The sequence below is a fragment of the Coturnix japonica genome, chromosome 2 (genome assembly GCF_001577835.2).
Source record: "Coturnix japonica isolate 7356 chromosome 2, Coturnix japonica 2.1, whole genome shotgun sequence".
In the NCBI taxonomy this organism is placed as follows: domain Eukaryota; kingdom Metazoa; phylum Chordata; class Aves; order Galliformes; family Phasianidae; genus Coturnix; species Coturnix japonica.
The window spans coordinates 27,130,527-27,152,464 of NC_029517.1; the positions used below are offsets into that span (position 1 = coordinate 27,130,527).

Consider the following 21,938-nt stretch of genomic DNA (forward strand, 5'->3'; position numbering starts at 1 on the left):
CATTCTGAAAACTGCATTTCAGAGCAGAGCTGGGAAAATGAAAAAAAAAAAAACACGGATGTGCTGAAATGTACACAAGTGGAATTCATGTGGCTGCCAGATTCATTACACTTCATCAGCCCCGGGCTCTTATAGGGGTGAAGCCTTCATGATGAATTGTTCTGTGGAAAAATGGCTTTGTTTGAAATATCTTTGGTGCTGCTGAAGTTTTTCAGCAGCATAAATAAATCTTTACAAGCATACATCCCCGATTCTGTTTCCACATTCATAACCCACAAAGAAGTCACCCAAAGCCAGGTTGCCATCAGGGAGCAATGGGACAACATAAGTGTTATCTCACTGGGACAAAACTGACAGCTAGTTTTTCTGAGGCTTCAGAATGTTTTTTTTCTTGGCTTTCTCCCTGTTGAATGTAAAGATGAATATGGAATATGAAAGAGGGTAACCTCGAAGATTTGATTTCAAAGACACAGTCCTCTGGGCTGCCAGGACCTAGCTGCACTTTGAGCATGAATGAAACTTCAGCATGGGATTATAAATCCAGGGATTTATTTGACATTGCACACATTGGTTTCATGCCAGTGTAACTTAATTCACTTAACAAAAACACAGCATTTCGTTCATAGGCATATAAGAACACAAACTGGAGTAACGTAGTGATGAATCACAACTTTATCACATTTGCTCCATTTATTATAATTAAAGATCAATTATATTTCCCTCGTTCTCCAGCCCCCTTCTATGAGAAATGATAGGGCTGCAGGAACTTGAAGAGCCCTCTGTTCTCTTATGTTCTCTTTATCATTCTTCCCCATTGTGGATTGCAGCCACCTTCTGAAGACCTGTTGTAAGCCTTTCCACTGAGTATTTCTGGGGGAAAATTGTTAGTGGCTGGCAGGGAGTAGGATCAGAGCAGAAAGTGTCGTGGCTGACAGGGAAGCCCGAAGGGTTCCTTCATTCTTCCAGGAGCCTATTTACTTTCTCTTAATTGCCACTGTGCTCAGCCAAGCTGATAATTCTGGTCTTGTTTCACAGAGTTGATGATAGACATCCTGTTGACTTCAGCTCTGGATAGCCAGGCCTGCAGATGAAGAGAGTGGCAGCAAAAGTCTCTTTGTGGGAAGCTCTTGCCAGTTATGTTGGAGGATATATTGGTGTTTGGAGTGAGATGACTCATTTTAAAGTCAGATTTTGGGTAAAGCAGCTCTTTTCCTGGCCAACTCATATCTGACTCACTTACCACTGATGAATAAAGGATAAAATGCTCCTGGCTAAGGCCTGTATTAAGTATTTCTCTTTCTTTCTTCTCTCCTTCCTCCTTTTCTTCAAGTGACAGTGCAGATTATTTTTTTTTTAATTTGATTTTCTCTGAGAATAAAGGAAGAAAGCAGTGAAATCTGCTATGCTTTTGGTGTTTTGTTTAACCAAACACAACTCTGCACTTTAAGATTCAATTGAAACTTGATTATAGCCTTCACGAGAGAACAGATATAGAAAAAAGACTTTGTGGATAGGAAAGAAAACATGCATGATGCTAACACAGATTTAAGTGCAGACGCAATTAAAGGAACAAGCATGCCCTATAAAGCATTTCTAACTGCCATAACTTTTGTGTATAGATAACTGCTTATTCCCTAAGAGAGATACAGATTTAGTTGATTAGAATTTTGCTTTGGCCAGACATCTGTTTCAGAACTCTTGCTATGTAAATACTCAGCACAGTGCTGTCCATGATACACTGGAGCTTCTGTACATTTCTTCTTAAAATGGAAAAATAAATGGGTGTGAGAAGAGGTCTCCAGCACTTTCTACTTTTGCAGCAAACAGTAAATCTGGAGAATGGCATTTACCAGGATTTCACTTTATGGCCTTCATTCAGCTGAGCGTAGATTTACTCAAATGGAAATGAAAACGAAGCATCATTTTTAGACATTTTCTGTTTCTGAGATATCAGTTGCATTTTCAGTGATATTGTAATGTAGCAGTTAAACTGTTCAGATTGTAGGGTACATCTAACCACCACCTAGGGTTGTGTTCTCTCTCTTTGCAACAGCTCATAGAGCTTTGCTCAGAATTTCACTGTTTGAGTATCCAGAAGAACTTCAGAAGAACTTGAACCTACCTGACCCTACCCCAGTGCATCTGAACTCAAAGCCATGCTCAGGAGTCTAAGAAGCTGCAGCCTTATTTTACCTACCTCACACTCACCCCCTTGTAGAGAGTGCTTGAAGGAGAGGACAGGGAACAGAAGAGTTAAGAGCAAGTCTTACCCTGATCATTTGTAATCTCAGTGTCTGAATGTGACCCATCTGCATGAAAGCCTCCAGGATACTTACCCAAGTATAAATTTTTTCAAAGATATTTTTGAACTAACTTACAGTTTTGATGTTCATGCAGTGAATCCCACAGCTTCATCAGGCACAGTTCAGAGCTTTTAGAAATGAAAGCATATTTTCTCCTACTTGCATTCTCTGCTACATTTCTGGTTTTAAACATTTTAACTGTCTCGAGACTTTTTATTTTTCCTGGAATTAAAAAAAGTCTTATTTCAGATCATTCTTCTTGCCTCTTTACGTAATTCATGTAGTACTTTTTAGAACAAGGACTAAGAATAGAATTCAGGACACCAGATGTTGAGCACACCATGGACATATACAGTAGATTAATGATGGGCATTTTTTGTTGCTTTTGTTTCTCTCTTCTACTCTCATTAACTCCAAGCTTTCAGTAATTGCCATCACAGTATATAAACAATTAAAGCTGTCCTCGTTCTGCTTTGTGTATTATTTTGCATCTGTTTACCTCCTTTTCCATTTAAAATTAGTGCTATGGGCTTCAGAACTATCTAGTATCAGTAATTTTGCATCATCAACAAATATTATCACATAAATGTACTAATACATTGCCAAGTCTTGAAATGCTGTGGAACTGCTCTCTATGATGAAAATTCACCAGTGTTATTACCCATTTCTTATTTCTGATGGATTTTTAGTCTATTGCAGGGTGTTCTCTCATAAACTAAGTTCCTCAGAGCATTTGCATAAAATCATTGGAAGACTTTCTTTGTACGTGGGTGCCACGTGACACCCTCTTCCTTCAGTTCCTTCAGAAATTTGTAATAAATTTGTAAAGTTTGACTTCCCTAAAGCAGTTAAAGCTTAACTCTTAGCCAAATTACTATTATCTAAATGCCTACTAATTCTATGATTTATTATTGTTGCTATCAGTTCCCCCCAGTATGGACTTATTGGATCTCCTATAGTCTCCCAAAGGGGGACAGCATTTCTTACCTCTGGCATGGATGCTGATTTAACCAGTAGAATGTAGTCTATAATTATTTATTTAGAAACATCATGATTGCAGTCCCTTAGAACTCAGTGGACAAATTTAATCTGCTCTTAGCAATTTGGCAGTGTTTAATATATCAGCTTGTTCTAGTGCTGATTCAGTTTAAGACAGTTCATCTGCAAATAATAAAATCTGCCTGACACTTCTCTAGTTAACAGAGATATAAATAGTTCATTTTGCTCTTGTGGTCTACCTTTCTTGATGTTCTTTTTATGCTTTGATCATTTCTTCTGATGTATTTTGAAAGATCTTTTTTTTATTCGCTTTTATGCCTTTAACAATTTGGTCTTCTGATTCTCCTTTGGCCATTTTGTGGGTTTACATTGAACTTGCCAGAGTTTTTATTTTATTTGCCTTATTTGGACATGACATCCTCTTTTGGGAGTTTACATGTTTTTACCTTGGCTGGCTCTTAAACTGCAAAGTCTTTTTCATTGTGACCCTTTTCCTTTGATCAATAGAGTCCATTTTTTACTAGGGTATACACTTACTTGGATCTTTAATATGATGTCTTCAAGCACCCTCCAAATCATCTTCAAGGTATAGAAACGTACCTCCTTTCCCCCATTCTTTGCTACCAGAGGATCACTTTTCAGTTACGATGCTCTTCCCTGAGACAGCTGAATTAAATTAGAAACAGATTATGGCATAAAACAGCCATACCCCATTAGAAAATCTATCTTTTGTTCAGCAATTTCAGCAATTCTGAGGACTTGGAAACTTATCTTGATTTTTTGTTTGTTTGTTTGTTTGTGTGTGGTGTTGTAGCTATGAGGAATCTCTCAAATTCTAATTTATAAATTAAGGTAAGAGAATTTTTTTATGATTTACAGAACTCATCTTGATTCTTATACTGGATTTCTTTAATGTGTAGATCTGAGCTATTTTAAATAGTATTCTCATTAAATAATATGGTTGCCATTTATACAGAACTGCCACAGAGCAATATTACTTAAAATGTCACAAGTCTTGCCAGATTTTATCCACATGGAAGGATTCTGTCTCATTGACTTCATTTGTTTTAATATAATCATTTCGTTTAGCAATAACTGCACAGAGACTTTTTCCTTTAGCCAGAGTGTGAGCTGTGTATAGATATCTGTAGGCAAGCACTCTTCATGGTATACGCAAATAATCAGAATGAATGCAAGAGAGCTCTGCTCCTAGAAACCTGCAGTTTCAGTGAGCGTTGGTAGGGGTTTAAGAAAAATCACAGTTGTGGTTCTTCATTCATTACAGTCCCAATCTGTGCCATTTTGGATCTGCCAACCACACAGATCAGCCTGGATCAAATCCAACCTCATAGTTACATTTCTGAGGAATTAGAGCATACAATATGGATTAGGTTGTTTTGTTTTGTCCTGTGTTTTTTTTTTTTCTTTGGTTTTTTTTTTTTTTTCCCTGTTTTACTTTTTTATGCCAACATCTTGCTAGCTGCAGGAAGACTAACTGTACTAGTGCAACTAACAATTGAGGTAACATAAATTTGGTCTGTCAGACTCTGCTCCCTCGATTTCATGAGGAGGGCTTTGTATTTAAGGGCCTGAATCTTCACTTGATCTCTCACAAAACTCTAGCCTAAGCTGTTATCCTGTACAGATGTACATTTCTACTGACAAGTCACTGGATAGATCCATTGACTTCTCTTTGTTCTAATAAACTAAAGTAAAATCACACACACAAATTATCAAAGCCGACTCAAGAAGGCTGAGAACACCCACTCTGGGAGACAGCAGCTGGATTTGCCAAGGCACCTGAACCTCATCTCCATTTCCAAAAAGGGTCTTGATTCTTGCACTTGAATATAAATATTTCTACTGGGGCTTAGGCTCTGGCTGTTGCAGAACGCTGGGATATTCTTGGAGTATACTGGAATGTATTAGAGCACAGTGCTTGATGTCAGTCCTGGTTTGCAGAAGTGCCCTCATCAAAGAACACAGGACTAAAACCTTGAACAGAATCATCCCAAGGCTGTGAGATATTCACAAGAATGTCAGTCTTGGAAGCAAAATAAATGTGAGCAGATTTGCACATGCTCCTTGTCTAGCTCCTTATAAATAACACAAGCTCCCACTTCGACTTGCAGAAATTTTCCAGAACTTCGCTCTTTCCTGTTCTGCCAGTCACCAGCTGAAATCTACTGAAAGCTTTCTTCTCATTCATTCACTCATTCATTCATTCATTCATACATACACAGCAGAATCTAAAATATTATCTGCTACCTGCTTTAAAATTGCTCTTTTCTCAGAAAGTCTTGTAAGGTCCTGAGTGTTTAACAGGGCTTGTTGCATTTTTGCTTTTTCCCAGAGGAGAATCAGATCTTCTGTTGAAGAAAGTGGGAGCATGTGCTTAGCACGAGGGCAACATACAGCAGCAGTGTGAAGTCTCCCCACAGCACATGCTCCTATGCCATACCTCATTAGAAGGCTGGGTTCCATCCCACCTCTGTGGCCTCTGTGCCATCTCCACCACAGGTCAGAAGAATGCAAGGAAAAATAAAAAGACAGTGATGAACTTGGTCATTTTTTAATTGTTCACAGTAAAAATCTTCCACTGTATGGTGAGGAACAGCAGAATTGAGATTTATAGATATATAATCTTTTGGGTTCTTTAACCCTCTGGAAAATGATTAGCCTGAAAAATGTCTTCTTCTTCATATATCATTCATCTGTGCATCTGACTTATTTTTTTAACATACTAGATGTAATCATTTCAAATCATAAAGGAATGGTCTGCATAAAATCTTTTAAAGAGACATTGCTGATTTTTTTTTTTTTTGGGGGGGGGGGAGGCGGGGGGACGGACACTTTAATAAAGTCCAGATTAATTCAAAATTCTCTGGCTTCCTTTCTAAATAAACTACCAAATCCCAAGCAAACCCCCATTAATTACTTTTTTTTTTTTTTTTTTTCCATGAGATCTCATGATCTTGTACTTTCTGAGGGATTTTTATTTGAAGCCAATCATTATGTGAGCTTAACAGATTTAACTGGTAAATATCTGTTCTATTTATTAACTTGTATTTACTTTTCGCCCCCCTTTATTTCAAGCGATTCTTGGAGGTCTTAAACTCACTTTTAATGCTGTGTTCAGCCAGACTGAGATGAAATTTCTAAATTCTTACATCCTTCAATGAGGTCTCACCATATTCTCAGAAGTTCCCCATTTAACAATTAGCAGCATAATCCTCAGACACAGTTATATATGAGTAGCTATGACACTCTGCACCAGTTCAACATTTATCTCCATTTTTTACTTGCTGGATGTTTTAAAGAGATTATCTTGCTTAAGTTAGATATTTCCCAGAAACTTTCAAACAAAAGTTGCACTTATAATCTGATGAGATATTATTAATGGAGACTCTCCCTGAGACAGTTATCTGCTAGATGAGTTCAGAATTTGGTCTCAGAAATTGCAGGCAAACAGGCAGGTATCAGCCAATGCTTTTATGAAGACACAGAATTAAAACTCAAAGGACTGAGGAAAACCTTGCAAGAGATATTGCTGATTGCTTGGCTGCTGGTGAACTGGGGTTTTGTAATGGCACGGGCTTGCTTGGGAAAAACAAATGTGTATATTTCCAGTCACAAGTGCTTGTAAAATAGAAGTATCACGGCCATTTCTTTTTCATGAAATGATTCTATTCTGTTGACACAAAGCATGTACATTTCTGGAGAAAAAGTTATAAAATATTCTGACATATTTTAATATAAACAGGAACGTTTTTGGTGATTGCTTGGATCTAAAATGTTTTTCCACTTGACATTTGTTTATACTTCCTAGGAAAGAAACTCTATTTATGGATAACTGAATAACACAAATAAACATTAGAGAAAGCTGAAAAATCAGCTTTGATTATGCATGAAAATCTACAATGTCATTGTGTACTCTTGTGCCGTATTCTGATTGCCTGTTTATTTTTACAGAGCTGCTGGCGAGCCCATGGAAGAAGAGCCAGCCTTGTGAAGTGCCAAGTCCTCCCTGATATTTCCTGTGGGTGACATCATTGTGTATCCCCCCCAAAGCACCCTCAGACATGTCTTGTCTGCTGCTTGGGTGGCACGGATCAGATGGAACATAAACACTGGGCACAAAGTTCTGAATAGCAGCTTCACTTGTTCTTTGGATGGACTTGAAAGGGCCCTAAAGATTCCTTAAATGTAACCACTACAATTGTAGAGTTACAGTTAAACAGGCTCGGGAGAAAGAGCCTAGAGCATGCTTTTTATATGCTGTTAGACCCGCTCACCACCATCGATTGTGAAATACAGTATTACAAAATTCTACACGATAGATTATAGATACGAGTTGCAACACCCAGCAAAATACTTGGTAAACTCCGTGAATCACTTTCTGACACTTTTTACTGGGTAATTTTTTTCATACTGTGTTAAACTGTTAATAGAATGTGTTTTCTTTGCTCCATGTAATGAAAAAAATGAAAAAAAAAGAAAAAGAAAAAGAAAAAAAAACCCAAACCCCTTTATTTTACGTGATGTTTTTTAACCCTTGTAATGAGCTCTTAGCTGAACAAGAGAAAGGTGTGTAAACTGAGATGAGGGATTTTAACTACAGGGAAAGCACTTCTTATTGTACTATAAATCCCCCAGAGTACTGTGCTTGGTGGTGCTTCATTGTTTTTCCCCTTTTCCAGGCCATCTCTCCCCATTTCACATAACCTTTTCTATCACATTCACGATTCCGTAGAGTGAGTGATCGTCTGTCCTTAAAAGAGCACTATACCCGCCATAGTTGACAGTAGCTCTCACCAGATGTGCAGCAGAGATCAAGTAGTCTCTGAAAAATAGATGGCTTTCCAAATGTGTTTTCAGTTTGTTCTGAAATGTTTCTGCATCCTGGCTCTAAGAGCAGCGATCTGAAGCAACTGCGTGCAGCTCATTTGAAGCTCAGGTGTTTCCGTGGATTTTGTTGGGAGTTTTTTACAGGTTGTCATGTGAATACAAACTGATTCTATTATGTAGTCCTGCACTGAGAGAGCTGACGTTCCTTTAGGAGTTTTAAAGGGTTTTGGTTTTATTTTAGATCCCCAAAGTGCAGCAAGACTTCCCTGCTATGCGACATTAGATATTTAATTCCATGTTTGCAAATGTAACTTAGAGTTGTGCCTTTAGCTGACAATGAACGCTTAAACTGTTACACGTGTTGCCTTACTTATAGAGAAAGAGATAGGGTGTGTGTGTTAGATGACTTCAAATGAACAAAATTGTGCTACAGCGACTTTTATTTTGTTTACAACTTTCTCACCTAATGAACCCTGGGAGATACCTTGAAGTATTTTGCTTGCGGTATGTGACAGCTCGCTTGGCTTTTAAGAGCAAATGATGTTCATTTTTATACATTTTCCAAACTCAAAGGATATATTAAAGCCATAAGTGAAGACTGTCATGCTTTTTATTCTGAAATCTGAAAGAAACCTTAATTAAAACAAGATTCTGGTGAAGGCCATGATATGAAAGATATGGAACAATATGGTTTCACTTACAGTCAGACTCAAACCTGTAAATCAAAGATGAAAGATTTCATTCGAATAGAATTATATAATTCTCTTTTGTTATGCAGTCAAACTATATCTTTCATGCATTTGGGTTTGTTTACGATTAGCATTTTAATTTTAAAGACTTTTATTACTTATACAAAAGCTCTCTGCTACAAGTTAGAAATCTGAGGCATGCTTTGAAAAGGGAAATCTAAAAAAAGAATGTCATTTCCTATAATGCAAGGTAAACTTTTCTACCAAAAGGCTTACTTTAAAATGGATATATGCCCCTAAGAAAGTTAAATAAAATTCTACCCACCATTTACAAGCCAAAATCTTGCTCATTTTAGTAATGCAGAGGGTCCTAGCAGGCTTAATTAACTCCTGCTGCAAGCCACCTTGCTTGACTTTGGGCTTCTGAAGGGACTGTTCACATGACTAAAGCAATCAGGGTTCACCCTGTATTTCTAGCAGACTTGTGATGGCAATCGTACGTGCCACTTACTGCAATTTTTTTGTGGTCTTCAAAGTAGTTTCCCTTCAAGGAAACCAAGGGCCAAGCTGATGAGTTGGGTAATTTGTAAAGCTTTTCACATTTTGAAATAATGTCTGCAAAATTTTAATTGAATGCATAGTAAAATCATTTTAGAATTAACCCCACAAATGCAAAATCCATTTGAGTCCTCAGCTTGCATGACATGGAATATGAATTGCAGTCTGAAATGTGATTCACAAACTTTACCAATTAAAGTCTATGTTCTGGAGTGGAAATCAGATAAAGCTGTCCTTTGTAGCTGAAAAAGCTTTTAAAATGCCAGCGTAATTTGAATTAAACCACATTATAAACTCACACTTATGCATTTATACAGGCATACTCCTTGACAGACAACTAGACGTGCTATTGGCTAAAGTCAGGATCATTTGGATAAGCAAATGTGCAAATAAACTGCACACAGATTGTGTCCAGAACTCTGTTCTCACTGAAGCCAATAACAAAATCCTCTTTGATTTCAGTGGGAGATTAATCAGGACCTGTGGGGGTTTTTGTGTGTGAGTGTATGTGTGTTCTTTTGGTGGGTATTTTTTTTATTTTTTTTTTTTCAAGAACACCATTACTTTCTGATTATGTCATTACAAGGCACCGTGCAGCCCTCTGGGAAATGATTGAGGCTTATGGTGAATATCAACACTTCCTTCCAAGCAGACCCGGGCTTTCTGAGAGGGCAGTTTCACTTGCTGCTGTTTTCTTCTCACAGTAGTTTTTATTACCATCAATAGCTCCCCATGGATTACAGTTATAATATCTCCCAGTACTTTCTCTCTTATTTCCAGGGAAATATTCATGTGGACACTCTTAAAAATGCCCAGTTTTAGCCAGATTCAAGAACAGATTTCATGGATTTCAAAAAGGTGTAAGAACTGCATGTTTCTTCACTTCTAATATTCAAATCCAGAGGCTTAAGAGCAATTTCTAAAGAAATGTCACAGTCTCCTGTCTGTCATGGGTCTCTGCTTAGGTGAAGGAGATTGACATTTCTGAAAAATACATTCCAGAAATTTCTAGATGGCTGCCAAAATGTCAACATCTTAGTTTTGACTGCTTCTGAAAAATGAGCTGATGAGGTAAATAATGGTTCCTATATCCAGTGAGGAGGGGAAGCTGAGGAAATGGCAAAGAGCCCTCAGAGCCAGGGTGACTGTGGTGGTGCTGGTGGCATAGGGTCTGCAAGGTGTCCTGCAGCAAAGCCTTGCCTTGTTGTATGAGGGTTCAAAGGCTGTATTCCACCTTTGGATCAAGACTTTTCCTAAGCCAGCATTTTGCTGAGTCAGAAATGCTACAGCAGCAAGAACCACTGATGTGCTGCTCCAGTCTATACTCTTCCCTCAGTGTTAGAAAGTGTGTTGAGCTAACTGGGATTTTGGACCTCTTGTATATTGTTAGGTTCTTAAATTCATATTAGAATCTGAAAACTGAAATATTGTACAACTCAGGATATCGAAATATATATATATTCAGCTTAATGTTTTTACCTGGGCAGTAATGTTTAGAGATGCCAAGCCTGTCTCTTGGTCTTCATTTTTGGACATTGTGTGCAGGAGCTTTCTGCACACTCATTTGGCTTTAATATAATCTGCAGCAATGAGCTATTTCATTAAACTATCCTTCTTCAGGCAAAATTCCTAGCAAGCAATCAAAGTTCATAGGAATGCTGCCAGAGTAAAGAGGACAGCATTAGTCTCTTTCTTAATTATGTTCCTTCTTAATTTTACTTTCAGTAAAAATTAAGTACTCAATTTCAGGCAAGTAAATTTGAGGAAAATAAAATCATTAACTGATCTTAAATGAATATCATAACAAGAAAATACAAACTGCTCTTATGTAAAGAAAGCTGATTATTTCTTTACTTGCAAAAAGTCAACAACAAGCTTCCAGACGCAAGAAAGTGGCAAAAGGGGTCCCCCTCTTCAGTATGTGGCATTTAATTTGGCATCTCACCTAAATGAAGTCTCCCTGAAAAGCTGATATTCATAACTGGAGATGAAATATTAGAAAGGTTTTGCTGCAGCCAACACCAGAGGTCCTGTAGAGAACAAGAATGTAGAGACTGCCTAATTTGTGCAGACAGACAGCAGGACACTTTCGGGGCAATGTGTCTGGGATGAAGAATTAGAGGGAATGTTTCCAAAGGCACTGGTGGCTGTAAGACAACCAACAATGATTAACTTGCAGGAGCAAGGAGGTGCCCAAGGAGCACTTGCCCTTTGGGAAATGCCCTGTCTCATGAACACGCCCACTGCTATGAAGGCATGAACCTCCTTACACAGACTTAGTCCTAAATAACAACAGCCGGGTCTGCTGCCCAGAAGAAGATACTGTGGTTTTGCCCTTAGCAGACACTTCATAGCAGGAATGACAGAGGGGATATGTTTTTTCTTTTTTATTTCTTTTTTTTTTTCTTTTTTTTTTCTTTTTTTCAGTAGTAGCCTTTCCAAGAGTGTAACAGCACACGGTTGTCTTATTTTAAAAGGTCACAGTAGAGCTTTGTGAACTATTGTACGTTTTTTTACAGACTCCATATGGAAGTAAAACAGAATATGCACATGAAGCAGGGGGAACATGCTAGGAAGAAAGTTCTCTTAAACCAAGCCTCTGCTACTTACTTTTCATCCAAAATCTGGAAGAATTTGGATTTTAAATAATAGTTTGATATTTATACTGTCGTGTCACTTGCTTTAGTTTTTCCCTGTAATTGAATTTGCCCTCATAGCACATGAAAACCAGAGAAAAGAAACCCATCTTCCCTGGCAGATGCTACTGCCCTTGGTGTGGGAATGCAAATAACTTATCTTTGTCACTTCTAGCAGCAATTAAATGTCTCATTTTTGTGACAGATCCAAACTGGAGTGGTATTTTATGAGAATGATTTAGCTGGCTGTCTGCTGATTGTTAAAAAAAGAAATTGTGAAACTTGCATTCCTCTCCAACCTCAAAAGGGACCCATTTTGATTTTAACAATGTAATATCTTCACTTGATCCAAAAGGTTTTTTGTCCCATGACATTTTGTTACTAGCTCAGTTTTAGTCTTTTGCAAATAAAACACCACAGAAAGTGAAGAACAAGGAGGACGTTCCATCAATTATTAATTGTAACTCCAGTATACTATCTTTTACTCTACTCTAGTGCCATGCTCTGTGCTTCTGTATATTAGAAGAGCTTAGAGCAAAGTATAAACTGTTCTGTGTAATCTAAGACACTCTTGTTAGGATTTAAATTAGCACACTGTGATTAAGGCTGCAGTTTATGCTAAATACGTGCTCCTGTGTGGATGGTCAAGAGGCAAATGAAGTATGAAACTGATGGCACTGTTACTGTGCAGTGAAAGTGATTCTGTGTTAAAATCTTCAAGCATCATCCCCTTCCTGTTGGTATGCCCAAATGGCTGAAGGAATGTTTGCAATGTCAGAGCTGTAGGGTGCCCTTATTCAAAGGCCACTGAGCTCCCTTCTGTAAAGGGCTGTGGATAAGAGGTGGGAGGCAGCTTGTGAAGAAATCTTTGCTTTGCACTAAACCACAACCAAACTACAGTGAAGTCTGGGTGCAAACCTGGTCTCTACCACATGCCCTGATTTCAGATATAAAGTCCTCGTTCTGCCTCTAGAAAAGTCTGTCTGAAAGAGCACTGGCACCACTGGACGTTTACCTGCTGACTTCAGCAGGCTTCAGAACGTTGTAAAAATCATGTCTTATGCGAACAAGTTTATTCGCTTGTTTCCTGTTGCTTAATTTACTGCTGTTTTATATTTCTTGATTTGCTTAATATTCTGTTAGGATGCAGTAGGAAAGCATAAAGCAATACCTGGTGAAGTCATAACTGAAGTTTTCAACCCAAACCTGTGGGATTTTACTACACCAAGCTTTCCATCTAGGGATGCACAGCTGAAGTGTCTATTTCTTTTTTTCTTTGAAAGTTGTTGTAGCTATCATCTGTTTCTATGATATAAAACAGTCTTTTTCTCAGAGCACTAAAAGTTTATCTGTAATTTGTCTTTCCAGGCAGATGAGATTCTAAGGTATAAAGTATTGGTGGGACCAATCCAAATGGCAAAAATTGTAAAGGTTGATATTAATATTTCTGTGAGAGTCAGAGGAACCTGTGGATTATTGTTATTATTCCTGATACATTTTTGTATCTGAAAGATTCCAATGAGTAATGTTAAGTAATACTGTGCTCCAAAAATCTTGTTGATTATATATATATATGAGCCTTGGATTGGTGTGAAATAGTCCTCAACTGAGTTGTAAAAAACCCTTTTGTTTTGTGTTTTGTAAAATTCTTTGGCTATAGTCTTGTCCTAGTGTGAATAAAAGCTATTTGAAGTAAGTTTGTGTGATACTCAGCTTTTTCTTTTTTTAATCAGCTCTGAAAAGAAGTGGAGCTTTGAACATGCCACCCTGCTTGGATCATAGGAATCTGACTGTTAAATTATAGAGGGCGGAGCATGGGGAAGCTGGTGTGCATAAAAAAGGAACCACAAATGTTAATATAAAAGTAATGTTACATAGCAGGCTAAAACCCACACAAAGCAGAGCATTGCAGTGCTATGGCTTTAACACCAAGCTCATATTCTATAGTTCCTTTGGCTCATTGTCCTGAGGCATTGCAGAACACATAATTCTCCTCCCAGTGAAGCAATTTAAATAGTACGTGTGCTGTTTCAAAAGCCATAAGGCCCCTACTTTGTGGGAGGTGGGGAGTATCGCCGCAGCACTGCTGTGGACCATGGTATCACGCCAGCCCTGCTGCTGTAAAACTGACTCTGGTTACATGGACACAACAGAGCTTGTTTTAGAAAGGCACTCCACAAAAGCAGGGAGTAAGGAAGGGCTGTACTTGCTGTGAGCATGCTTTGATCACTTGCAGAGCATCAAAGGCAGCGCAGTGTTTTGGACCCCTGGAATCACTCCTGTACATGCACCCAAGTCTGCAAATTGAGCAGACAGGAGAATGGCTGGAAGTACAGGTAATGGGGTTTGCATGTGCAAATCCCAGCTTCCTGATGCATACCCGAAGTATACCAGAGGTAGATTAAAACCAGAACAAAAGAAAACAGCATTCAATTGTTTTAGCTCCAGTTTGTTCTTCAGAATAACTTATCTTTTTCCTTTCTGAGGAAGAGGACCCCAATCCCAGAAAGTTTTCTCCCTATTCCAATCACTCATTAACTGTTTGAAAATTTGGGCTTGTAGCATGCAATTTCCTCGGCGTTTTTCAAAGAAGCTGCATGTTCAATGGAGCTTAATCTATCCAGCCTATCTATCTGCTCCTCTGCTTTGATTGTTTCCTGTGATACCGTTGTGATAAATTGCAGACGCTGTGATAAATTGTATTCATCATGTCTTTCTGGCTGCCACACCTGCATTTTGTACATTAAACTACCTCTCCTGGGACTACTTCTAACATTCCAACCTTGTGAGAGGTTTCAGATGGACACCATTTCTTCTATAAAATCAACCTGCACATAAGAAACCCTGTCTTTAAGAACCGCAGTGAGTTTTTGGAAATCTTTGGGCTAACAGTTCTTCTAGGAATCTTATGTAGGTGGGTGGGAGTGAATTCTTGCAAATTCCTTCTGTCATGCTTTTTCGCTTCCTCCCCTAGAGATTCTCCTCCCTGTGCAAAGTCTTTCTTTCCACTGGCAGCTGTAAAAGAAGTCGCAAGATTTCGGAAGCTCCTTGTCAGAAAGGCTAAACACCATCGTAAAAGTGGGATGGATATGAATATTCTTTATATCTGCCTCTTCCCTTTTAAATTAGAGGAGGATTATGTCAAAATTATGAATTTCGAATGCTACTGAGATACTGCTTTTCTAACAAAGAAGGCCTTTATTTTTCCTTTTGCTACCATGGTATCCCAGGTACTTTATTCATACAAGCCACTTGGGCTCTTGGAAAATAAAGAGTTTGGGGCTTTCTGTTATTTCCTTCTCTGGGTTTGCCTATAAAAAGGAGCAGGTTCTGTGAAATTCCAAAATAAAGTCCTGTACTTCATTAGAAACTAAGTAAGGATATGAATCCAGAATTTTGCAAACCTGAGCTTATATACTGCTCTTAGCTTGTATACCTCTTTGGGTTGGGCTTCTCTACCCATGTGTCCCTGAAAAATAACCCAGCCCATTATGACTGCTATATTAACGGGTTCTTAGAGCACTGCTAATAAGAGCCCAAATTACTTATTTTGTGATATACTTAACCTACAAGCAACAGCAGTTTACATCAAGATAATTACATCATTTTTATATTTTTTTCTTTGTCTAATCTAGCTAAATATTTTTCTGCACTAAATTTATCAAAACATATATCCATCAATCAGTCAGTCAGAGCAAAAATATGCATTACAAATATTTATGTTCCTTCAACTCAGTACAGGTTCACTTTCCATGTTCACAGTACCTCATTTTAGCTTTAACGAATACACAGACTCTCAAACCGCATGCAGTTCTACCTGACTATAGACAGTAATGAAAGTTACAAACATAACTGGATTAGTCTGTGCTAATTTTTCCTCAGTTTTTCTCACCTTTCATTTTACTTAAGTTCTGCTCTCCAACTTTGGAGGTTCTACCTAGCACAACCAGTAAAGGTATAACTTTTTTCTCTGTGTTAGTTACTTGGGCAACTTTCTGGAACCTCTATAGTTACTTCAGTCTGGTAATGGTTTATTTAGTCTATGAGCACTGTTAAATAAGATGATTCCCTGTTCTAACCAACGTATGGCAGGAAAAGTAGCAACCGGTTCTTGGGGTACAAAACTCAAGCATATTCTGTCATGGATTTCTCTCCACCTCAGCATCCTCTCATCCTCTCTTAAACATCATTAAACATCAATATGCATGATGTTAACCAAAATGCAAATGTATATTTTCTGTCACTATATCTGACGCAAACAAATCTGCATCTGGCAACTAAGCCAGTAGGAATTAGTCCCATCTCCCTCCAGGCACTGCCAGCAGTGGGCGTTAAGGCTTGTACTAAAAGTTGAGTGTGTTGCTTAAGAACAGCTGTAACACCATCTGTAAACATAAAATAAAAAAAGCTTTAAAAATTAGTATGTAGACTTTAGTTATCTTTTACAGTGTCCACTTTAGTGTTTCACAGGTAATATCATCAAAGTAGAACATTACCTTGCAATGAATTCTTTGGAATTTTCAGGAATACCAGTTACTAAAAAAAACACTCAATTGACCTACAATATTGTCTTCATTAGAGTGGGTATCTGCAATAGGAACATCAGTCTGAAATTGTGTCATGTAGCTCTTTCAGAATGGACTTTGTAGTGGCAGCCACATCTGGGCAATTGTTTACTCATTATTTCCTCCTGTGTAGGTGTACATAACAGTTTCTTTGGCCCAATATGGAAGCAAGAGTAGTAGTTGCAAGCCAGATTTCCCCAGGCTTTTATGCAGATCTTGCTGTTTCTTGATGTGGTTAACCATATCTCTCACTGGAAAATAAATGTTTTTCTGATTGAGCTGGAAGGTTTTAGAGAGGATTGATAGTGGTTAACAAGTATTTCACTGGATAGACTGGTGTTTTATATTAGGAAAAGATATCATTTTATGCAGAAAAATATACTATTTTTATTAGCGCTGAGGTGTTGATAAATGGTTTGTGCTACTGCATACCAGCTATCTCTCTCTTCCATTTCAGCAGTAAGTAAACTTATTCTGAACAGCAAAATGGCTGAGCTGAATTACTTTTATTTAGTATTTTTCAAAACTGAACAGACAGTAAAGGTCTTTTTATTTCAGTGGCACTCATCACAAAAACCCAAGACCCTAGAACTTCATCCTCACAACAGCCACCAAAGCAGGAAAAGTTTTTCCTCTTTTCAGAGATAGGATTAAAAGAGTTGTTTGAGCACCCATAAAAATCTTGTGGCTGAGAGAGGATTCTTCTGAGCTGCAGTCCTAACACCAGCACCCAGGCAGTCCATGTGACTATATTTCTTCCAGATGCCTTCACACTATAAAGTGTGTGTACTTGTGACTTTAGATGCTGAATCCGCCTCTCTAATTTTAGCTCATTGTTTGAGTTTGCTTGTTCTCTGGCATGTGTATTATTTACTGGAGCATCATTACAGAACAAAAACTTTATTTTTTCATGGAAGACCATGAGCATATAGAGGAGACGTGGGATTTTTATGAATCATATCCTGTAGTTTACTTCTGGGGTTTTTTGTGTGTTTGTTTTTTTCTACTTGCTCTTTGTTTTTCAATGACCTTTTACAAAACAGAGGGAACAGTTTGTGTTGTGTAAAAATCGGGGCTTAGGAACTAGACCTTTCCTTTTATTGTGCTAAATGTGTTAACTTGTGATTTGAAGGTAATGGCAAACACAGAAATATCAGCAAGTTCTGCATTTGTGCAAGAGATAACAACTGAACCTCTTCAGATGAGATTTCAGAGGATTTGGAAGGAGGTTATCCCAGGGTCATGATTCTTCTTTCCAAAGACATATGTCCCACAGTAACCTTAAGAGATCAGTAAGTGGACAATCAGAACAGGCACAGGCTGCGTGCACAAAACCTCGTAAATGAATGTAAAGCAAAGTACTAACTCATTTTGAAAGTTCTCAAAATCTCGGTGTGCCTCCGGTGGCGCAGTGGTTAAAGACGCCACTTTGCAACACCAGAGGCCCTGGGTTCGAATCCCCTGTGGTGCAAGTGGTAGAAGTGCCGCTCTGCTACACAGAGGCTCGAATCCCGGGGGGTTGGACTCGATGATCTCTAAGGTCCCTTCCAACCCGCACAAAACTATGAAACTATGAAAATTACTTCCATTATCTACCTACTTAGAATTTCTTTGAGTAACATTAGGGACTTTTTAAGACATATTTTGTTTAAACCTCCTATGTACACTTATTTAATCATCTTTTAATTCATGAAGGAAGCAGCATCATACAGGTCATGGTCTGATTGGAATTCAGATCCAAATTCAGTGTTGCATTTGGATTGCAATGCATTTCTAACTGGCTATATGCAAGAACAGTGAACTGCTCCTAGGGACCTAACAATTAACAATCCAGTGTTCTCTTTTCTTTTCCAAAATATTTTGAAATTTATTCCATTAAACAGCCAGGGGAGAGCAGAAGAGTTATTTTTGAGGTTATTTTTGAGTTATTTTTGACACAACCACCGTCTGGGCAAGCTGCAACTCATAAGGTGTGAGTAGCAGCAAGCTAGACAGCCCAGCCCTGGTTTCTGAGACAATAACAGCCAGGAAAAAATGTCCCTTGTATGTGGGTTAAAATACTGACAGGTGGGATTCCTGCTGACATTTTGATAAGCTCTTACCAGACTAGAAATAAAATTTGCTTTCCCTGTACTAAACAATAAAATGTGAGGAAATCCTCGCTGCTTGTTTTTGCATTTGTCTGTTTTGTCTTCAGAATCATTTTTCTCGCTTATCCCCTGCTTTAGCATCTTCTTCTCCCTTATCTGTGTGTGTTATAGCTCACTCAAATCAAGACACTAAAAATAAATTTGTGTTTGTTCCATGTGCCCTGGGAAGACAAGTATGCAAAGAGAAGTTCATAAAGCCAACAGAAGATATAATTCAACATTCATTTTCCTCTTAACAATTAATTGAGGTTAAGAATGAGAATAAAGCATACTGATTGAAACTTGTCCTTTTAGCTATGGCTTTTATTCCCATTTGATTTCATTTATTTTTCTACCATAACCTTTGCCTCATTTGAATTATTGTTTCCCACAATCAGATATGTTAGCGTAATGGTAAAGATTTCCAGAAGGGCTTTTTTCCCTCTTCTGCTTTGGGAAAGACTCTACATGTAAACTTTGGTATGACCGTATGCAAAGTACACACACTAAACATGATACGTTTATTTTATCATTTGTAGCTAAAGAGTTGTAATTATTTAAGTGGGTGTAATTTAATGTTATGGCATCCCTCAAATTGCAGTACTGAAATTACTTTAATCTATACTTTGACTGGAGAAATGCATGAGAAATGCAAAAGCTTTCTGAAAAAATACCCTGAAACCCAGAAAGGAGAAGCTTCCACAGGGTGCACAGAAGTTCTAAACATCCTTTCAAGAAGCAGTAGCACAAGACCACTTTTCCAAGTACTTTACTATGTGTAGAACTTTGGAATAAAATAGAACACAATAGAGTAGTTTAGGGTAGGGTAGGATAGGGTAGAGTAGAGTAGGGTAGGGTAGGGTAGGGTAGGGTAGGGTAGGGTAGGGTAGGGTAGGGTAGGGTAGGGTAGAGTTGGATAGGATAGGATAGGATAGGATAGGATAGGATAGGATAGGATAGGATAGGATAGGATAGGATAGGATAGGATAGGATAGGATNGAGTAGGATAGGATAGGATAGGATAGGATAGGATAGGATAGGATAGGATAGGATAGGATAGGATAGGATAGGATAGGATAGGATAGGGTAGGGTAGGATAGATTGTTGGAAGGGGCCTTTAAAGTTCATCTTGTCCAACTACTGGACCACTTCAAAGCTAACAAATGCAAAAATGTTATCTAAATGCCTCTTGAACACTGACAGTCAAGAGGCATCCATGCCCTGTTGGCATCCATGCCCTCTTTAAGAAGTTTGTTGCAGTGTTTGACCACTCATACAGTAAAGAAGTATTTATTAATTTCCACTCTGAAACTCCCTGAGTGCTGCTTTGTGTCATTCCCTCATGTTTTATCATTGCTTATGAGGGAGATAAGCCCAGAACCTCCTTCTCTGCTTTCCTTCCTCAGGGAGCTGCAGAGAATAATTGAGGTCACCCCACAGCCTCCTTTTCTCCAGATATGACAACATAAATGTCCTCAAACTTTCCTCATAGGATGTATTTCTCAGCACTGTTGCCGGTATTGCTGCCCTCCTTTGGACTTGTACTTTGAAGAACCTTAACATCCCTTTCATAGTGTGGAGCCCAGCCCTGCACACAATATATGATGATACACTATTACTAAATGATCACCTCTCTTGACCAACCTTGCTGTGTTTAATGTACCCTAAAATGCAGTGTGTCCTTTGGCTGCCACAGCACTCTGCTAACCCACGCTGAGCCTGCTGTCACTAACACTTTCAGATCCCTTTTTGCTGATCATTTCTCCTGTCCCTTACCTCCCAGACTGTCCAGAGTCGCTCCATTCCAGGTGCAAAACCTGGCATTTTTTTTTCTTGAATTTCATACATCTACTTATCACATGATGCTCCAACATATCTAGATCCCCTTTTATGCACTCTTTATCATGTCAACAATTTGAGTCATTCACCACTAGGCTACTTACATGTCAAAACTGAAAGTTTGGGCACATACGGCCACTAATGCCTGACAAAAAAGAGAGGAACTAGGTTGTTCATCCTTATAAGGATACTGAATGCAGCTTTAAATCTTAACAAAATCCCTCATTGAAAGCAGTAAATTTTTTCTTATTGTTCACATGCATCTTTCAAAGCCAGCAGCAACACAGTTGTGTGAAATCAACTATGGCAAGCTGTTGCATTTAGGCTCTCAAATACTGTGTATTTTGCAACAAAAACATTTCTAAATTTACATCTGGGCTTTCTAGCAACCAGTACTTTCCATGAAAATCAGTCTGAGTTACTTCAAGGGTGGTTTCATTAAAAGTCTGTGCTTTATAAACTGGGTGTGGTATCCTGTTGTTTTTTTTTTAATGATTTAAGCACATTTTGAGGTATGTAGACTGTCTAATACTTTTGCTAGAATGGAAATACCAAAGTTAGCTCTTATTATTATCGGATGAGATGCCATCACATATGGGAGATTGTCATATCTGTGCTTAAATAAATTTAGCTACTTAGTAACTATAATGACCATTGATTAATTCCTACTCCCACCGTAGTCAGTGGGAATGCTGCCACTGACTTCAATGAGTTTGTGTTTTGATTTTCCTGAGAATTCATTCTAAATGTACAGCCTTGCAGTTTCAGTTTGCTATATATCTCCATCCCAGTTTAATATGAAGTTAAAAGTACTTCCTTCAATAAACTAAAACATCTGACTTCCTTTTAGAGCCACCTCCTGCTACCACCCATTGAGACTAGGAGATCTGCCCTGGTTTTTTGCGTTTATGACTGTGTTTCTTTTTCCACTCTGGATGACTGCATTAGCTGCTCCAAAATTATTCCTCCAACAGCCCAGAACATCTGTAGGAACAGAGGTGGAATGGTTGATTCCTAAACCATCATTCTGATTCTAGAAGAGCTAAGAGTGGAAAGGTACATTTTCCCTGCAAAACCCTGGTATCAGTAACAGTTAATGCAGAGGAGGAATAGTTGTTAGTTGAAGAGATCTGTGTAAATTTTACCTCCAAAAAATGAGCAGGTAGAAGAAATATCTATCAACTGAAACCAACGAGAAGCAAAAGTTACTTTTTTCTTACTTTTATTCTTTAATGTGCTCTGGAAAATAAGAAATAAACAAACATTTTCTAAGACAATTAAAAAGAATAAAATGGAAAAAAGAGTGTGTATATGAAATCTGTTTCTGTTGGGGCAGATTTGTCCATAATTACCATTCCTATTTTTGCAGAAG

The 21,938-nt window shown here is 38.2% G+C and overlaps 1 protein-coding gene across 7 annotated transcripts in view; it reads left to right on the forward strand.

Annotated features, from left to right (window-relative positions):
• Window positions 1-13,729, forward strand: part of HDAC9 (histone deacetylase 9) — a 440,456-nt gene extending 426,727 nt beyond the window's left edge. For all 7 annotated transcript variants that reach the window (XM_015853723.2, XM_015853724.2, XM_015853726.2 and 4 more), the window contains one exon: window positions 7,275-13,729. In XM_015853723.2, the coding sequence (XP_015709209.1) occupies window positions 7,275-7,314 (40 nt within the window). In that variant the 3' untranslated portion in view covers window positions 7,315-13,729. The remainder of the gene's footprint in view (window positions 1-7,274) is intronic.
• The last annotated feature ends 8,209 nt before the right edge of the window (window positions 13,730-21,938 follow it).